The 15,175-nt window shown below is 57.6% G+C and overlaps 2 protein-coding genes across 3 annotated transcripts in view; one reads left to right on the top strand and one right to left on the bottom strand.

The window, feature by feature from the left end:
• The window catches only part of TECR (trans-2,3-enoyl-CoA reductase), a 55,912-nt gene extending 48,226 nt beyond the window's left edge, over positions 1 to 7,686 (top strand). For both annotated transcript variants that reach the window (XM_075902248.2, XM_075902246.2), the window contains 5 exons: positions 1,175 to 1,218; positions 1,867 to 1,924; positions 2,876 to 2,964; positions 5,651 to 5,696; positions 6,364 to 7,686. In XM_075902248.2, the coding sequence (XP_075758363.1) occupies positions 1,175 to 1,218; positions 1,867 to 1,924; positions 2,876 to 2,964; positions 5,651 to 5,696; positions 6,364 to 6,491 (365 nt within the window). In that variant the 3' untranslated portion in view covers positions 6,492 to 7,686. The remainder of the gene's footprint in view (positions 1 to 1,174; positions 1,219 to 1,866; positions 1,925 to 2,875; positions 2,965 to 5,650; positions 5,697 to 6,363) is intronic.
• A 2,848-nt stretch (positions 7,687 to 10,534) lies between these two features.
• NDUFB7 (NADH:ubiquinone oxidoreductase subunit B7) lies at positions 10,535 to 12,901 on the bottom strand. The gene is made up of 3 exons (XM_006132012.5): positions 12,725 to 12,901; positions 11,559 to 11,727; positions 10,535 to 10,716 (listed from the first exon to the last, which is right to left on the bottom strand). The coding sequence occupies exons 1-3, from the start codon at positions 12,834 to 12,836 to the stop codon at positions 10,626 to 10,628; spliced, it is 372 nt and encodes a 123-aa protein (XP_006132074.1). The 5' UTR covers positions 12,837 to 12,901; the 3' UTR covers positions 10,535 to 10,625.
• Positions 12,902 to 15,175: the final 2,274 nt, after the last annotated feature.

The following is a 15,175-nucleotide window of genomic DNA, read 5'->3' as shown; positions in this document are numbered from 1 at the left end:
AATGCAGCTCAAACCCGGCGGGATACGTGGGGGGAGCTGAACTCCGCCTGGGTGTAGGCATTTAACAGGGAGAGTAACTGTCCCTTGGAGCAAAATGCAGGACAATGTAGCACTTTAAAGACTAACAAGATGGTTTATTAGCTGATGAGCTTTCGTGACCCACTTCCTCAGATTCTGAGGAAGTGGGTCTGGCCCACGAAAACGCATCACCTAATAAACCATCTTGTTAGTCTTTAAAGTGTACATTGTCCTGCATTTTGCTTCAGCTACCCCAGACTAACACGGCTACATTTCGATCACTATTCTACATGCATGTCCCTTGGAGTGACTCCTGGGAGCTGCCTGCACTTTGGAGAGGTCTCGTCTTGGGTGTGTTCTCAAAGCTCTGCTCTCGCTTGGCCCCTAGTGCTGGGCCAGGTGTTGCTGCAGGGCGAGGGTCTCTGGGCTGGAGCAGGAATCCGTTTGAATGGGCAGAATGTTTTCTCCTGGCCTGGAAATCAGAGACGTCCGTGACTTCTCTGGCCGGGCTTCCTTCTCAGTCTTACTTCCTTAACGTCTTGGGTTATAAGCTGCCTAGCTCCCCAGCCATCCGCAAAGCCCCCAGGGGACCAGCCCTGACTAGCTAGTGTAAAGACCAAGCTGCAGCCTGTTTTCTGCTGTGATTAAAAGGCCTTTTGTCCCTTCCTGCATCGTTAAGGGTTAAAATCCCAAATGAACAAGCCCAAACTCTTCTGCTTTGCATCCATGTTCCATCCAACCTTCCTCCACGCCTGCAGCTCGAGTCCTTGAGTCCTCCCTTGCGTTTCCATGTCCGGCCACCCTCTCCCTGGCGTCTTGTACTATAACCCCTGCCTAGCAACCTCTCCCCCTTTCAGGCTCATGACTCTGACTGGTCTGACCCTGGGAGGAGCGGGCCCCCCAGACTGTGCTGCCTTTGCCCTTAGCAAGGAGCAGTGAGCAGGACAGTGGCCGTGCTGCCGGGGGTATCATCTGGCCCTTAACAAGGGCGCGGTGGGTCTGCTACAGATTGGTTTCTTTCCAAGCCGTTGTTGCCATAGGGACCATGAACGCCAAAGCTGGGTGCGCCCCATGTGGACTGTGCATTAGTGTGTTCCCCAGGCAGACTGCCAGCTCGCCCGTAGTGCCTAACCCTGCCCTTCCTCTCCCCCCACAGCCTACGGAGACCAGCAGGTGAAGTTGGCACTCGTCATATTCCTGGTAAGAGCTGCTGGTGGTGGAGAGAAGCAGGGAAGGAGGCTGCTTGGCTGGGCCTGGACAGGAGAGCCAAGGAGGGAGGTGTGGGGGGGTGGGGAGCGGAGGCTGGGCACCTAGCGAGAGTCCTGGGGGTGTCTGATTAGGGCTAGGACGGGGTGGGCAAGATAGGGTCCACAGGCCGGATTCGGCCCGCCGAGCTGTTTGATTCGGCCCATAGCTGCCTGGCCACTCTGCCGCCCCCGGGCCAGTCGAGACGTGGGAATGGGTGAGCGCGCGAAGCCTCCTCTCCCTGCCAGGGCGCGTGGCGCCGGAGGGAACAGTCAGCTGTTCCTAGCAGCTGGCAGTTCCCTCTAGGTGCCCCGTGCCCTTGGCAGGGTGGAGGGACAGGAGAGTTTGTGCACCCCCCCACCAGGGGCTGCCCGCGCCTAGAAAGAACAGCCCCTTTCCGCCTGAGGCCCCGCCCCCTCTGCCCGAGGCCCCACCCCTTCAGGGGCAGCCTTGACCACTGCCAAAATGATTCCCCTCCCCTCCCCCCTGGCTAGGAGCATGTGCAAGGGGATGAGGGGGCCAGAGTGTGGGCATAGGCCGAGGAAGGGCTAAGGGGGGTGGATGGCTGGGACCCAGGGCACTGATCACTCCTGCTTCCCCCAGTTCTGCCAGCTGGGGAACTTCTCCATTCACATCGCCCTGCGGAACCTGCGGCCGGCAGGTGAGTGGAGGCGGGGCCCTGCTGGCTCACCTGGGGCCTAGTTACTCAGGGGTGACTGGCAAAGGGGCTGGTTAGTCTGGGGGCTGGGGTGGGGACATGTTTGTGGCCCAGGCTGAGGTATGGGGCTGGGAGCTTGCTCTGGGGCTAGGGCACTGGCTGTCTCCCTAGAGAGTCTGAGTGAGAACCCCCCACCTCCCCCAGCTCTGGTTTATGGAGAGTTCTCCCAGCTCTCCAGAATCTTGCTGGATGTGAGAAATGCAGGAGAAAACTCCTCCCTTCCCCAGGCCCCCTCTAAACATCCCAGGGGCAGAGATGGGCAGGAGCCCCTGGAGGGCTTCGTTAGCGCCAAACCAGGCAAATCCACTGCAGCGCAGCCCTGAGCGAGACCCTGTTGGGCCGGTTGGACTATGAACCGGGGAGCAGGGTCCCTGTCCCCTTGGATGTGTGCACTGGAGCCAGCCCGCTCGCCCTCCGCATGCTGGGGCTGGCCAGCGGGCCCCTTAGGGCTGGAGAGGGCGCTGAGCTAGGGGCTCTTGGCTGCTGCTCCCCGGAGCTTTGCATTCCCTTTCCTCGTCCCTGCCCAGCACTGCTGGGCTCCATTGCACCCTGCCACGGACGCAGGCTGCAGCTGTCCCAGTGTGGGAACCTCCGATAGAGTCCTGCGCAGCCTGGCGTCTGCCTCGCCCCTGCCCTTGCCTCTGGCTCCAGTGGCGTGGGAAGCACTGGCTTGTGCGAGTGGAGATCCGACCCCAGGGCGCTGCCCCTCCATGTCCCTGGAGAATGGTGCTGGACGGGGCTGTCTCCTCAGTGTCTGCCTGGCTGCTGCTCAGAGCAGCATCCCCTGCCTGCGTGTTCCTGGGGAAAGCTGATACCACTTGGGGCGGGGGTGGGGGAGAGAGGAGATCATCGGCCAAGTGAAATAAATCACCCTGGATTTCTGCTTCTCTCCAGGCTCCAAGACCAGGAAGATTCCCTTCCCAACCAAGAACCCCTTCACGTGGCTCTTTCTGCTAGTGTCATGCCCTAATTATACCTATGAGGTGAGCTCCCCTCCCGCTAGCCCCCTGCCTGCAGTGTACTGGCGGGGCCCCTGGACTGAAGGCTGGCTGGCCCTGACAGCACCTGCCTACCCTACCCGGGTCCGCAGATCTTGTTCCTCGTCTCATTGGACGCCTCTCCTTGAGCTGCAGCTGCCTCCCTGAGACAGACGGCTGGAGCATGGCCCACCTGCCTCCTGCTCGCGGCTGGTAACAGGCTTGTGTTCCTCAGCCACGTGGGCGCCAGGCTCCGCAAATGGTCTGTGCTCTCTGCTCCATCAGCACGTCGCTGCTCACCGCTGAAATGCAGCTGTCTCTGGGGTGGAGCTCGGCAGCTGCTTAACAGCCACACAGCTGAGCCTGGCAGGGCAGGAAGCCCAGGAGACGGTCCTTGTCTAACTGAAACCGCAGGGGGATTCAGAAGGAGGCAGGACTTGAAATTGGCTTGGAAATGGGAAGGCAGCAGCCCGCTTTGGGGAACTGAGGCAGTGATCAGAAATAGCCAGGACCTCACAGCACCCTACGTGGGGGTCGTGCTCTGACTGCCAGGGGAGAGCGTCCCTGCTGAACTTCCCCACTCCATGGCCTGCAGGCCAGCGCCCCCTGGCACCGCAGTGGGGTCCCTCCCTCAGTCAGGCCTGGCACATGCACTAAATCTGCAGCAACTGTGTTCTGCCTGGCCCAGCCCTGCCTCCTTCTGGAGCTAAGGAGGTGACATGGCTGGAACTGCCTGGCCAGGTACCATCAGCAAAGCCTTGGGCAGCAGCCCAGCAGTGACACTCGGGAGGTGGTTGTTTGCCCCCAGCCAGTGCTGGGCCCCCAGGTCCTGGCAGAGCTGGGCTCCGGGGGGCTGACTTGGGCTGTCGTGACTCCTGAGGGTGGGCATGAGTCAGCTGGACAGGCGCCACCCTCGGCGCTCTGCTTCCCGAGAGCTCATCTCTTTGCTGGAGGGCCACTCACCGGCTGTGCAGGCCCTGGCCCTGCCCTGGCTGGCAGCCGCCTCGCATGTGCCCAGCTGCCCCTTCCTCTAGCTCAGCTGCTGGGGAGGCTGGTGACTCCCCATTGCTGGGGAAAATGGTTCCCCCTACAGCACTGATCTCAGCTGGGGAGCCCCCTGCTCCGCATGATGCCTGGTGTATGGGGTGGGGGTGAGAAATCTCCCTGCCAGTCCTCTTGTCTCAGCACCCCTATTCCTGCACTAGCCTCTCCCTGCCCATGGGGAGCACAGTGTGTGTGTGTGGGGGGGAGATTTCCCCTAGGAACTGGCCCCCTTCCAGCCCCTAGGCATCAGGTCTCCCCTCCAGAGTGGCACCCACACTAGGGATGTAATAATGGAGTCGATTAACGGATAAGCAAAAGCTTATAGGTTTAATGCTCTAGATGCATTTCTCCCTCCCCCCCCCCCCCCCAGTACAATTTTAGCAGGCTGGCCAGTAGCCTGGCTCAGTCCTAGCTCGTACCGGGTCCAGGACCTACCCCCGCTGTGACTCTGCATTTAAAGTATTAAGGAACCAGGCGGGCAGGTAGCTCAGTTCTGGCTCACGCTGGGTCTGGGAGCTCAGTCCCACCCCTAGACAGGGGCTGCTGCCACCCCGCGTTGCTGCTTCTGTATCGGGCAACAGGTCCGCGGGGAGCTGGTTTTCACACTGGCTCCTGCTTGAGACCCCGTGCTGAGTGGCAGGAGGCTCCTCGGGAGTGGGGCTGGAGCGCCCTGGCTGCCAGCCCCGCCCTCAGGGACTAGAGAATAGTCAAGTAACCAGTAAGAATTCATGAGGTTAATCGACTATTCAATTAACCGCTAGTTAGCATCCCTAGCCCAGTGCGGGGCAGCCCTTCCCTGAGGTCTGAGATTGCTCAGTCCTGAGCTGGGCTGTGTCTGCCCCTTGCCGTTCGTGTCCACGTTCAGGCAGGTCCGCCCAGCGCAGAGAACACAGTAGATGCGGGCGTGCTGGCCCTGTGCCCATTCAGGGGAGCATTTCACTAGCTGGGCCGGGAGTGCCTGCCTCTCGCTGCCACGTACGATCTGGGCAGGCAGCGGGGGGACCAGTGGGTTAATGTGGGGTGGTAGCTGACTGCATGTGGGTCCTGGGGCTATTGCTCTGTGTCAGAGACTGCAGCCCCTGCTCACAGCAGCACTGGGCCAGGCTAGCAGGGGGCTGCAGGTCAGGATTGAGGGCACAGGCAGGGCTGGGCTAGCAGGGGGCTGGGTTGGGGTTGAGGGCACTGGCAGAGCCGGGGAGGGGAGCCCAGGCCTGGGGCAGCAGGGTGGGCACTGGGATAAGTTGCCTGCATTACATGCCTGTCTGGCTGGTGAAGTCCTGCTTGGTCAGGGTGGCAGGCTGAGAATGCCTGGCTGGAGCCCAGGACGTGCTTGTCACAGGCCCCAGCCAGGGTGGTGTTTGCGGCAGCCCAGCCAGCGCCCCGCCTTGAGGGGGTGGGAGCTAGGGCTTGGCGGGGTGGAGGCGCAGGCGGGGAGTCTGGGGAGCGTTGCTGTGCCAGGGCCCGGATTGCTCAGCTAGCACGTGGCCACATCTGCTGCTGAGCCGCACGTGGCTTAGTGAACTCGAACAAGGGCCACAAGCCAGGGCCTGGCCTCCCCAGGGCCCAAGGAGAGAGCCAGGCTACCTGCCCCCCCCCCCCCCCCCCCCCCCCGCTTCCCCAGTGCTAAGTGCAGCTGCTTCTCTTCCAGGTGGGCTCCTGGATCGGCTTCGCCATCATGACCCAGTGTCTCCCAGGTGAGCATGGTGTGGGGGAAGGAGCCAGGGTACAGGGACACCACCTTGTCTCCCCACAAGGTCCAGGAGCATGGGACAGGCAGGTCTTGCCTCCTTGCTGACAGGGCCACTTGTCCCTGTTCTGTGGGAACAGTGACCCTGACGTGGCCAGGAATCGGGCTCCCAGCATGTCACAGAGATCAGCTCCCTCTTGCAGAAGGGGAAACTGAGGCACAAGCAGGCTGAGGACCTACCCGCGGAGTTGCCATAGACGGGGAACGGAACCCAGGAGCCCTGATTCCCAGCCCTGCCCAGCTGGCCATGCGTAAGGGGTTTGGTGGGGGTCAGACCCCTTTCTGGCTGGCAGAGTGAGCTGAGTTCATAGTGCACCTTGCCAGAGACAGACCCCGGGCTCCAGGAGCTGGTCCCTGTCTGCTGGGAGAAGGCAGCCCAGGAGGGGGGAGCCCCCTGCTGCCCCCTTGGAGAAGTGCAGAGGAGAGGAGTCCTCGGGGCAGTGCCCAGCAGCAGGACACGCAGCCATGCCCACCCCTCGGGACCTGGCGGCTTGGCTCTCCTCTGTCCATTTTCCTACCAGTCAGGACAGTGGGGCAGGGTTGATGCTGGGAGACGAGGGGCTAAGGGAGTGACCCCCTCCCACCTTCCTCACTGCTTTCCCCTCTGTCCACAGTGGCCCTGTTCTCTCTGGTCGGCTTCATCCAAATGACCATTTGGGCGAAGGGGAAGCACCGCAGCTACCTGAAGGAGTTCCGGGACTACCCGCCGCTGCGCTCCCCCATCGTCCCCTTCCTGCTCTGAGCCAGGCGGAGACGCTGCCCTCTCCAGGCGCTGCCAGGGCTCAGTACTTAATAGTGAGCAGCTGTTAGTGCAGTCCAGGGAGCCGCCCACCCCCCAGGGGGCTCTGGACCCCACGTTGGGCCGGCTGGCACTGGGCTCAGAGGAAGCTGCACAAACTCTCACCTGACTCCTCACTGCTGGGGTTTCTACAGCTGCCCCTGTGCTCCCAGCTGGCCAGCCCTGCCCTCAGGGAAGCCCTCATCCCACCCCTGCTTAGACCAGGATCCTGCTCTCCTCCAGCTGCACCATGCACCCACCAGCTGGAGCCCAGAGAGCACAGGTCTCCTGCAGCCCTGCCTAACTGGAAACTCACCCAGACAGCTGTGGATGGCAGCTGCCACTTAGAGCTGTGGCCTGCAGGAGGGACCCTCTCCTAACCCAAGGCATCTAACTTTGGCCCCAGGCACCTGCTAATGCAGCCCGATTCCAGAGGGGTGGAGGGTTCATGCCCCGGTAGGTGTAGCAAATGCTCAGGCCCATCCATGCGTAAGCCCCTTCTCCAGCTGCCCGCTTAGGATTGTAGGTGCCTCATTTCAGGCTCCTGAACAGGACAACAGCTCCTTTCCTGGGTCCATCTCCAAGCAGGGCCCCTGGGGGCCAGTGCTGGGCTCAGCACTCCTGCCCACAGAGCCACAAGTTGACGGGGAGAGGGTGGCAGGGTCTGCTCAGCCCACAGCACTAGGCTGCCTTTCCCCACTGCCCTGCGGGCAGCTGACCAAGAGCAGGCCACACCAGTCAATTTGCCAGTGTCTCTTTAGAGTGAGGCTCGAGCTGGGGCAAGCAGGAGCCTAAGGGGTCTTGTGTGGGGCAGAACTGAGCCAGCAGTAGGGGGGGGGGCAAGAAAAGGCAACAGCACTGCGGGGCAGGGGCAGCAGGTCAGGAAGGAGGAGGGCTGGGGTGGCAGGGGCAGGTCAGCCCTGGGGGCACTGGCAGGGTTGTGTGGGGCTACTTGTCTCAAGCCAGCACTGTGAAGTGTAAGTACAGTAAAGTTTTTTTTTCTTTTGTACCATTTTTCTGTTCCATCCTTCCCTGGGCTGCTGAGCAGCCACCCTGGCTGCTGTAGCTCAGGCCTGGCTCTGCTGGGATGGCAGTGGGTGGAGCCAGCTACTTAATAAACATGAGGGGCCCAGCCCACCTCCCTCCTGTCCTGGCTTCACAGCAGCTTGTGTCTCCTTTGCTCTTATCCAGGTACCTGCTAGGGGCGAAGGGCAGCCTCACTAGCTGCTCTTTCCCTGCCCTGGGTGCATGTCGTACCCCACGGGGTGGGGCAGGGCGGGGGAGAGGTTGGGCTGAGTCCCTATTGCTGGGAGGAGTCCCAGGGAAGGGCCAGGGGTCTGAAGGAGCAGAGGGCGGGGGACAGATTGCCCATGCACCAGGCTGTCCCTTGCATGGCTACAGCTGAAGCTTTAAGTCTGCTGTGGGCTGCTCCTAGGGCAGGAGCCTCCTTCCATCCCTGCCACTGCCACTCACTTCCTTTGGCTCCTTTCTGTCTCGCCTGCCTTAACTGCAGCTATGGCCCCTGGAGCGGTGACTGGTATCCACAGAGGACTGAGACCAGCCCTGCCCCAGCAGAGGAGCAGCATGAGCCATGCCCCAAGCACACTGGGGATTGCTCTCCCTGAGCCACACCAATAACCAAGCCAGCCAGCTGCCAGCCTTGTGGCCCATTGGTCCCTCGCCCTGGACAGAGGGGATCAGCTGGGCTGCAGGTGGGTGTGGGGTGCACTTTGCATGGCCACTTCCTGCACCCTGGAGCAGCAGCCTCTGTGCCCCACTTGGGGCAAGCAGGTGCAGCCAGGGCCAGTGCCATCCATGCAGCCCTTGCTGTTGCACTCAGCCAGGAGGGGCAGCTCAGGTGAGTGGCAGCAGACTCATGCCCATTGCCCTGGCCACACTGCTCTTGGCTGAAGCAAGACCAGCTCTGCCTCACTGCTGGCTGACTCCTTGCAGGGGTCAAGGGGAATAGCCATATGAGGCAGGTGCAGCACTCGCCAAGCTCTTCAGATGCAGGAGTCCAATCAGATGACAGCATGCTACCCCCAAATGCCATCGAGGGGCAGGGAAGCTGTGCTGGGGGGGTGACAAACCCACCCCTGTGCCACAGCTGTGCCAACCTACCCTAATGTGGACCCTGCTCGCTCCACTGGCCCTCACTGGAATGGGTTCATAGAGCTGGAAGAGACCTCAGAAGGTCATCAAGTCCAGCCCCCTGCTCTAGGCAGGACCAATCCCAACTAAATCAACCCGGCCAGGGCTTTGTCAAGCGGAGACTTAAACACCTCTAGGGATGGAGACTCCACTACTTCCCTAGGTAACCCATTGCAGTGCTTCACCACTCTCCTATTGAAATAGATTTCCTAATATCTAACCTGGACCTCTTCCCCCCCACAGCTTGAGACCATTGCTCCTTGTTCTGCCATCTGTCACTACTGAGAACAGCCTTTGAGTTGAAGGCTGCTATCAAATTCTCCCTCACTCTTTTTGCTTCTTCAGACTAAAAAGACCCAACTCCCTCAGCTTCTCCTCATAGGTCATATGCTCCAGCCCCCTAATCATTTTGGTTGCCCTCCACTGGACCCTCTCCAATACATCCACACCCTTTTTGTAGTGGGGGCCCCAGAACTGGACACAATACTCCAGAAGTGGCCTCACAAGAGCCCAATAAAGGGGAATAATCACATCTCTGCTGGCAATGCTCCTCTTCATGCAACCTTATATGCCATTAGCCTTGGCTCCAATGTTGACTCTCATCCAGCTTCTCATCCACTGTAACCCTCAGGTCCTTTTCTGCAGAACTACTACTTAGCTGGTTGATCCTCAGCCTGTACCAGTGCTTGGGATTCTTCCATCTCAAGTGCAGGACTCTCCACTTGTCCTTGTTGAACATCATCAGATTTCTTGTGGCCCAACCCTCCAATTTTGTCTAAGTCACTCTGGCCCCTATCTCTGCTCTCAAGCGTATCTACCTCTCCCCCTAGCTTAGTGTCATCTGAAAACTTGCTGAGGGTGCAATCCATTCCCTTGTCCAGGTCATTAATAAAGATATTGAACAAAACCAGTCCTAGAACTGAATCTTGGGCACTCTGCTAGAAATCGACCGCCATCCTGACATCAAGCCATTGGGTTAGCCCAGTGTCACAACACCCTTTCCTGGCTGGGCAGCAGGCCTATTGAGAATGTTAAATATCGACTAATCAAATAGTCGATGGGGCAACTCCGCCTGTGAAGTGTAGCAACGGCCTTAGCACTGCTCCCACGCTGACCCTGGGCTCCGTGCAGCGCGGCTGCTTTGAGACACTGAGGAGCCCACGCAGTGCTACTGCGTTCAAGTGCCCTCCTCACTGCCTTTTTCTGCTAGAGGCAGCAAGGAGGGGAGAAGCGACTAGTCGACTATCGGCTAAGCATTTGCTTGTCTATGCACAGGGCAGCATGGCCTCAGTGCAAAGGTTCCCCACTGGAAAGAGCAGCACGTCTGTGCCAGAAGGGGCCGTAGGTAGATTTCCTGCATTGACTGCAAAGGGAGGAACTTGGGGTGTGTGTGTGGGGGGGGGGGGGGTGGAACTCACAGCAAACAGCCATGCTAGACCCCCTCATGTTGAGCCCTGCAGAGTCCAGCCAGGGAGGCTCCTCCACACTGAGGGTCAGCATAGGACACGTGCACGTTGCAACCACACACACTCCACCCCATGGAGGGAGCAGAGCATCACCTAGTCACAGAGAGGAGACATGGGCTAGCCCAGGGCCTCCTAGCTCTGGTCACTCAATCCTGTTCTCCTCCCACAACAGAAACAGAACTTAGGAGTCCTGATCCCCTCCCCCTTCACCCACCCCTGCTTTAACCATGGGGCGATGCTGCTGCTTCCCACAACTTTGGCTGTGAAGCTCTAGCACTGGTCAAAGTAAGAGAGCTCATCTCACACACCTTGGCTGAGTCCGGGTCACTGCAGTGCTCTACGTGCTCCAGCCCAGCCCACCGGGGGGCACAGCAGTCACCATGCCAGCAGTAGACGCAGACAAGCCAGTATTTATTCCTTTACATATGACACAAGCAGAGGATTCCTCCAGCCTCTCCAACAGCCGGGGAACAGGGCTGGGCTATGCTTCAGCTGCTGCCTTCTGCTCCAGCCTCCTCTTCCTTGCCAGCAAGCGCCGCTCCCGCTCAAACTCCTTCATACGCATCACATAGCTGGGGGAAAGACATCAGTCACGGGCGGAAGGGGACAGTACACCTGCATCAGGAATAAGCCCCCCCTCCCTAGTATGTTACACCCCCAACCCTGCAGGGGGCAGGCTGGCACACACTGCATTATGTACAGGCAGACCTCAGAACTATTTTCCACTCCAGGCTCACATTGAAATTGAGATCAGTTTTAAAAACAATTCCCATGATTCCTTCTTTCCTCCTCCACCCGCCTGCCCACTCTCCTGCCCCAGTTTCCACCGCCAGATCCCTCCTCCAACCCACAGTCCCTGTGGTGACACAGCCAGGCCAACCCCATAACTACATTCCACCTAGTACCCCTCCCTTCACTCTCCAGGGTCCTGCTTAGCACAGCCTATACACTCCTTGGGGCAGTCCATGGTTTGACTCTGGGGGGGAAGGGCCCCACACATATGTTCCATCACCAGCCCGCAGGGTTAACTGCACTAGTGGGGCCTGGGGATCAGCAATGGCCCAGAATGCTGTCTTCTGAGGGGCCTTCCATAAAGGAAGGGAACAGGTTCCTGTTTCAAGCCCCCGCTATAGCTTGTCACTGGGGGTGGTCAGCACAAATGCCCACCGTGGGAAGGGCAGGTACAACACCACGGAGCTCAAGGCATTGCACAAAGGAGGTCAGACTCTTCCACGGTTTGCTCAAGGTCACTCCTCAAGACAGTGACAGAGCTGGGATAATGGCCAGGTCTCCTTTGTGCTCTCCACAAGGCCATGCCGCCTCGCTGCCCCTAGGGCTGCACCCCCAGCTCTGTGGCCTTGAGATCAGAGTAGCCCATGGATGGAGACAGGCCCCAGAACAAGCGGCCACGTACTCAAGGTGCTCGCAATAGTCCCAGTCGTGGCGCTCATGCTTGCAGGCCAGGAAGTTGGGAAAACTGTCACGCTTGCACTTCAACAGCTTGATGAGGTAGTGCGCACAGTAGTCCCGCTGCTCCAGGGGCAACTGAGCTTCATTCATCTGCTGCTGAGTCGCTATCATCACTGCAGGGGACACAGAGGAGTGGCAGAGGTGAGGCTGGGAGCACAATGCTGGCACAACACACCAGGAACTGAACCGGAGATCTGCAGGGCTAAAAGGGAAGTGTCCCTCCAATTCCTGGGTAAAGAGCCAGGCTCCATAACAGCCACATCCTATATGCATCTGGCACAGAGAGGGATACTGAGTGCTCTAACCACAAAGTAACACGAGCCCTTCTGAGGAAGCCCCATGGGGAAACTGAGGCATTGGAGGAGGTGGGGAAAGCAACATGCCCAGCTCACACAGTGAGAGCTAGGGATACAAGTCAGAGTCTGACTCTGAGCTCTCACCGTCTCCATTTCTATTATACACTTGTCAGGACATGTGCGTCTACACAGGACACGGAGGTCTACTGCCGTCTACTTTGTAACGATCCTGGGTTTGCACATTCGGTTTCATCAAAGAGCACTCACGGACCCTTGCACAGACCGTCCAGCCAGGGCTGAAATGTGGCAACTTCTGGGGCTGGACAAGGCGGCTGTTAAAACAGCCACATGGAACCAGAGGTGAAGGGGAATCAGCAGAGACCAGGCCCCGCGGCGCTTCGCACGGAACGAGCCCAGCAGGCGGCTCCAGCCTGCAACCCTAAGCACCCCCCAACTGGTGACGTCAGTGCCCTGGCTCCCCCCCTTCAGGGCCAGCACATGCCCATCCCCCAGGGGCTCCCCAGCGCCACGGGCCGCCCAGCCTGTCTCGGGGGGGGGGGGGGGGGCTCGCAAGGACCGGTCTCTGGTCCAGAGCTCCAGCCTGAGAAACCCCCCCCCCCCCCGGAACTACCTGCCTTGTGCAGCCCCGAGTCTCGGCCCCCCCCAAGTTGCCGGACCCCGCGCCTCTGAGATTGATGGTTTCCCCCCCCCCGCGTGGGGCGGGGCCTAGGGAATTGGGCGTGGCCACCGGTAAAGGGGCGGGGCCTAGGGAACTGGGCGTGGCCACCGGTAAAGGGGCGGGGCCCCGGCTCACCCCGCTCCTTGCGCTGCTCGAAGCCCAGCCCCGGGTCGAAGCTCGGCATCCGGAGCGGGTCCGGCTCCACGTCCTCGCCGCCCAGGTAGCGCCGGGCCAGGTGCGCCCCCATCTCCGCCTCGGTCACCTCGGGGCCGCCCCGCCCCGGAAGCGCTTCCCCCACGCCCGGAACCGGATATGCAGGGCTCTTCCACCCGCCCTCATAACATAGAGATCACGAGACTTCCGGTTTCTTTTCCCGCCCCTTCCCGCGGGAGCCTCCCTCCTGCGCGTGGCTCCTCGTTCCCCGCCCCGAAGAGTGAGGTCACGTTCCGCAACGAGCTCGGCCAATCCCCACCCTTCCGATGGGGAAATTTGCATGTCCCTATCCTATTGGCTGATGCAGCTCCGGGGGTAGACCTGGGTCTCCTGGTGGCTCAATAACTCGCAGGGCTCCGTAAAATAAGACCTTGGGTGCTACCGTAATACACCTAATCAATAGCCTGCAGCACCAAGCACAGCAGGGCCCTAGAGACTACCGTAATACACCTAATAAACTGCAGCACCTAGCACAGCAGGGCACTAGACACTACCGTAAAACACCTAATCAATAACCTGCAGCACCTAGCACAGCAGGGCCCTAGACAGTACCGTAAAACACCTAATCAATAACATGCAGGGCCTAGCACATCAGGGCCCTGGGTGCTACCATAATCCACTTAAGAAATTTCATCTTGTCCCACCCCCCATTGACTGGGTACACATCATCTCAGCACTGGATGCAGAGACAAAAGTTTATCGACACCTTAAATCACTGCTTCCTGGAGTAGCTAGTCGTGGAATCCACACGAAGAGAGGCAATTTTTTATTTAGTCCTAAATTGGGCACAGGATCTGGTTCTGTGAATATAGGTGAATATAGTTGAATTACTGGTAATAGTGACTATAACATAATACAATTTAACAGCCCCGTAGAGAGGAAAATACCACTGCACCCCAACACTGTAGCATTTAATTTCAGAATGGGGAACTACACAAAAATGAGGAAGTTAGTTAAACAGAACTTAAAAGGTACATTTCTAAAAGTAAAATAGAAACAAAAAACAAAACGAAAAAATAGCAAGAGAACAAAAAAGAAAACAAAACACAACAAAAAGCCACTGTGACTAAACAACAAAGAAAAAAAACCTGTTGGAGACAAAAAGGCAGCATTTAAAAAGTAGAAGTTAAAGAACTATTGAGGAAAATAGAAAGGAGCATAAATTCTTGCAAGTGATATGCCATTGACATGTTTTGTTAATCTTTAAAGTGCTACCAGACTATCTGTTGTTTTTTAAGTTTTTCCTGTTACAGACTAACTCAGCTACCCCTCTGAAACTTGTAAAAATATAACGAGGAAGGCCAAAAAATAATTTGAAGAACAGCTAGCCAAAAATTAAAAAAATAACCACAAACTTTTTTAAAGTACATCAGAAGCAGAAAGTCTGCTGACAACCAGTGGGGCCCCTGGATGCTTGAGGTGCTTAAGGAGCACTCCAGAATGATATGGTCATTGCAGAGAAACTAAATGAATTCTTTGCATCCATCTTCACAGCTGAGAATGTTAGAGAGATTCCCAAACTTGAGCCATTCTTCTTAGGTGACAAATCTGAGGGACTGTCCCAGAGGGAGGTGTGATTAGAGGAACAAATTGATAAATCAAACAGTTATCACTAGGGCTAAATAGCGTTCACCCAAGAGTTCTGAAGTTCTGTGAAATTGCAGAACTAATAACTGTGGTTTGTGGCGGTGAAAGTAACCTACAATTTCTTACATGTACCGTCCCATTTGTAACCTAAGTCCCCGCCAGCTCTTTAAATAGCTCCCTGCTGGCTTTTGCCGGAGCTGTGCACCAGGGCACATCCACTTATTTGCACTGCTGGTGGTTTGTAACCTATCGTTTTAAGCAGCTTCTGTACCATATGACTGGATTACAGCTGCTGTAACACCAACTTTTTAAAAAAAGGCTCCTGAGGTGATCCCAGAAGCCTAACTTTAGTACTGGGGTAATTGGTAGAAACTGTAGTAAAGAGCAGAATTAATACAAACACACAGATAAACACTATTTGTCAGGGAATAGTCAACATGGTTTCTCTAAAGGGAAATCATGCTTCCTCAATCTATTAGAATTGTTGCGGGAGTCTACAAGCATGTGGACAAGGGGGATCCAGTGGACAGACTGTACTTGGATTTCCAGAAAGCCTTTGACAAGGTCCCTCACCAAAGTCTCTTAAGCAAAGTGAGCTGCCATGGGATAAGAGGGAAGATCCTTTCATGAATTGGTAAATGAAATGATGGGTGGGAATAGGTGATCAGTCCTCAGAATGGAGAGAGGTGAACAGTGGGTATTCCCCAAGGGTCTGCACTGGGAGCAGTACTATTCAATATATTCATAAATAATCTGGAAAAAAGGAGTAAATGCTGAGGTAACAAA

This window comes from Pelodiscus sinensis, chromosome 31 (genome assembly GCF_052426305.1).
Source record: "Pelodiscus sinensis isolate ZL-2025 chromosome 31, ASM5242630v1, whole genome shotgun sequence".
Taxonomy (NCBI): Eukaryota; Metazoa; Chordata; order Testudines; family Trionychidae; genus Pelodiscus; species Pelodiscus sinensis.
This window is presented reverse-complemented; position numbering and strand designations above follow the sequence as displayed.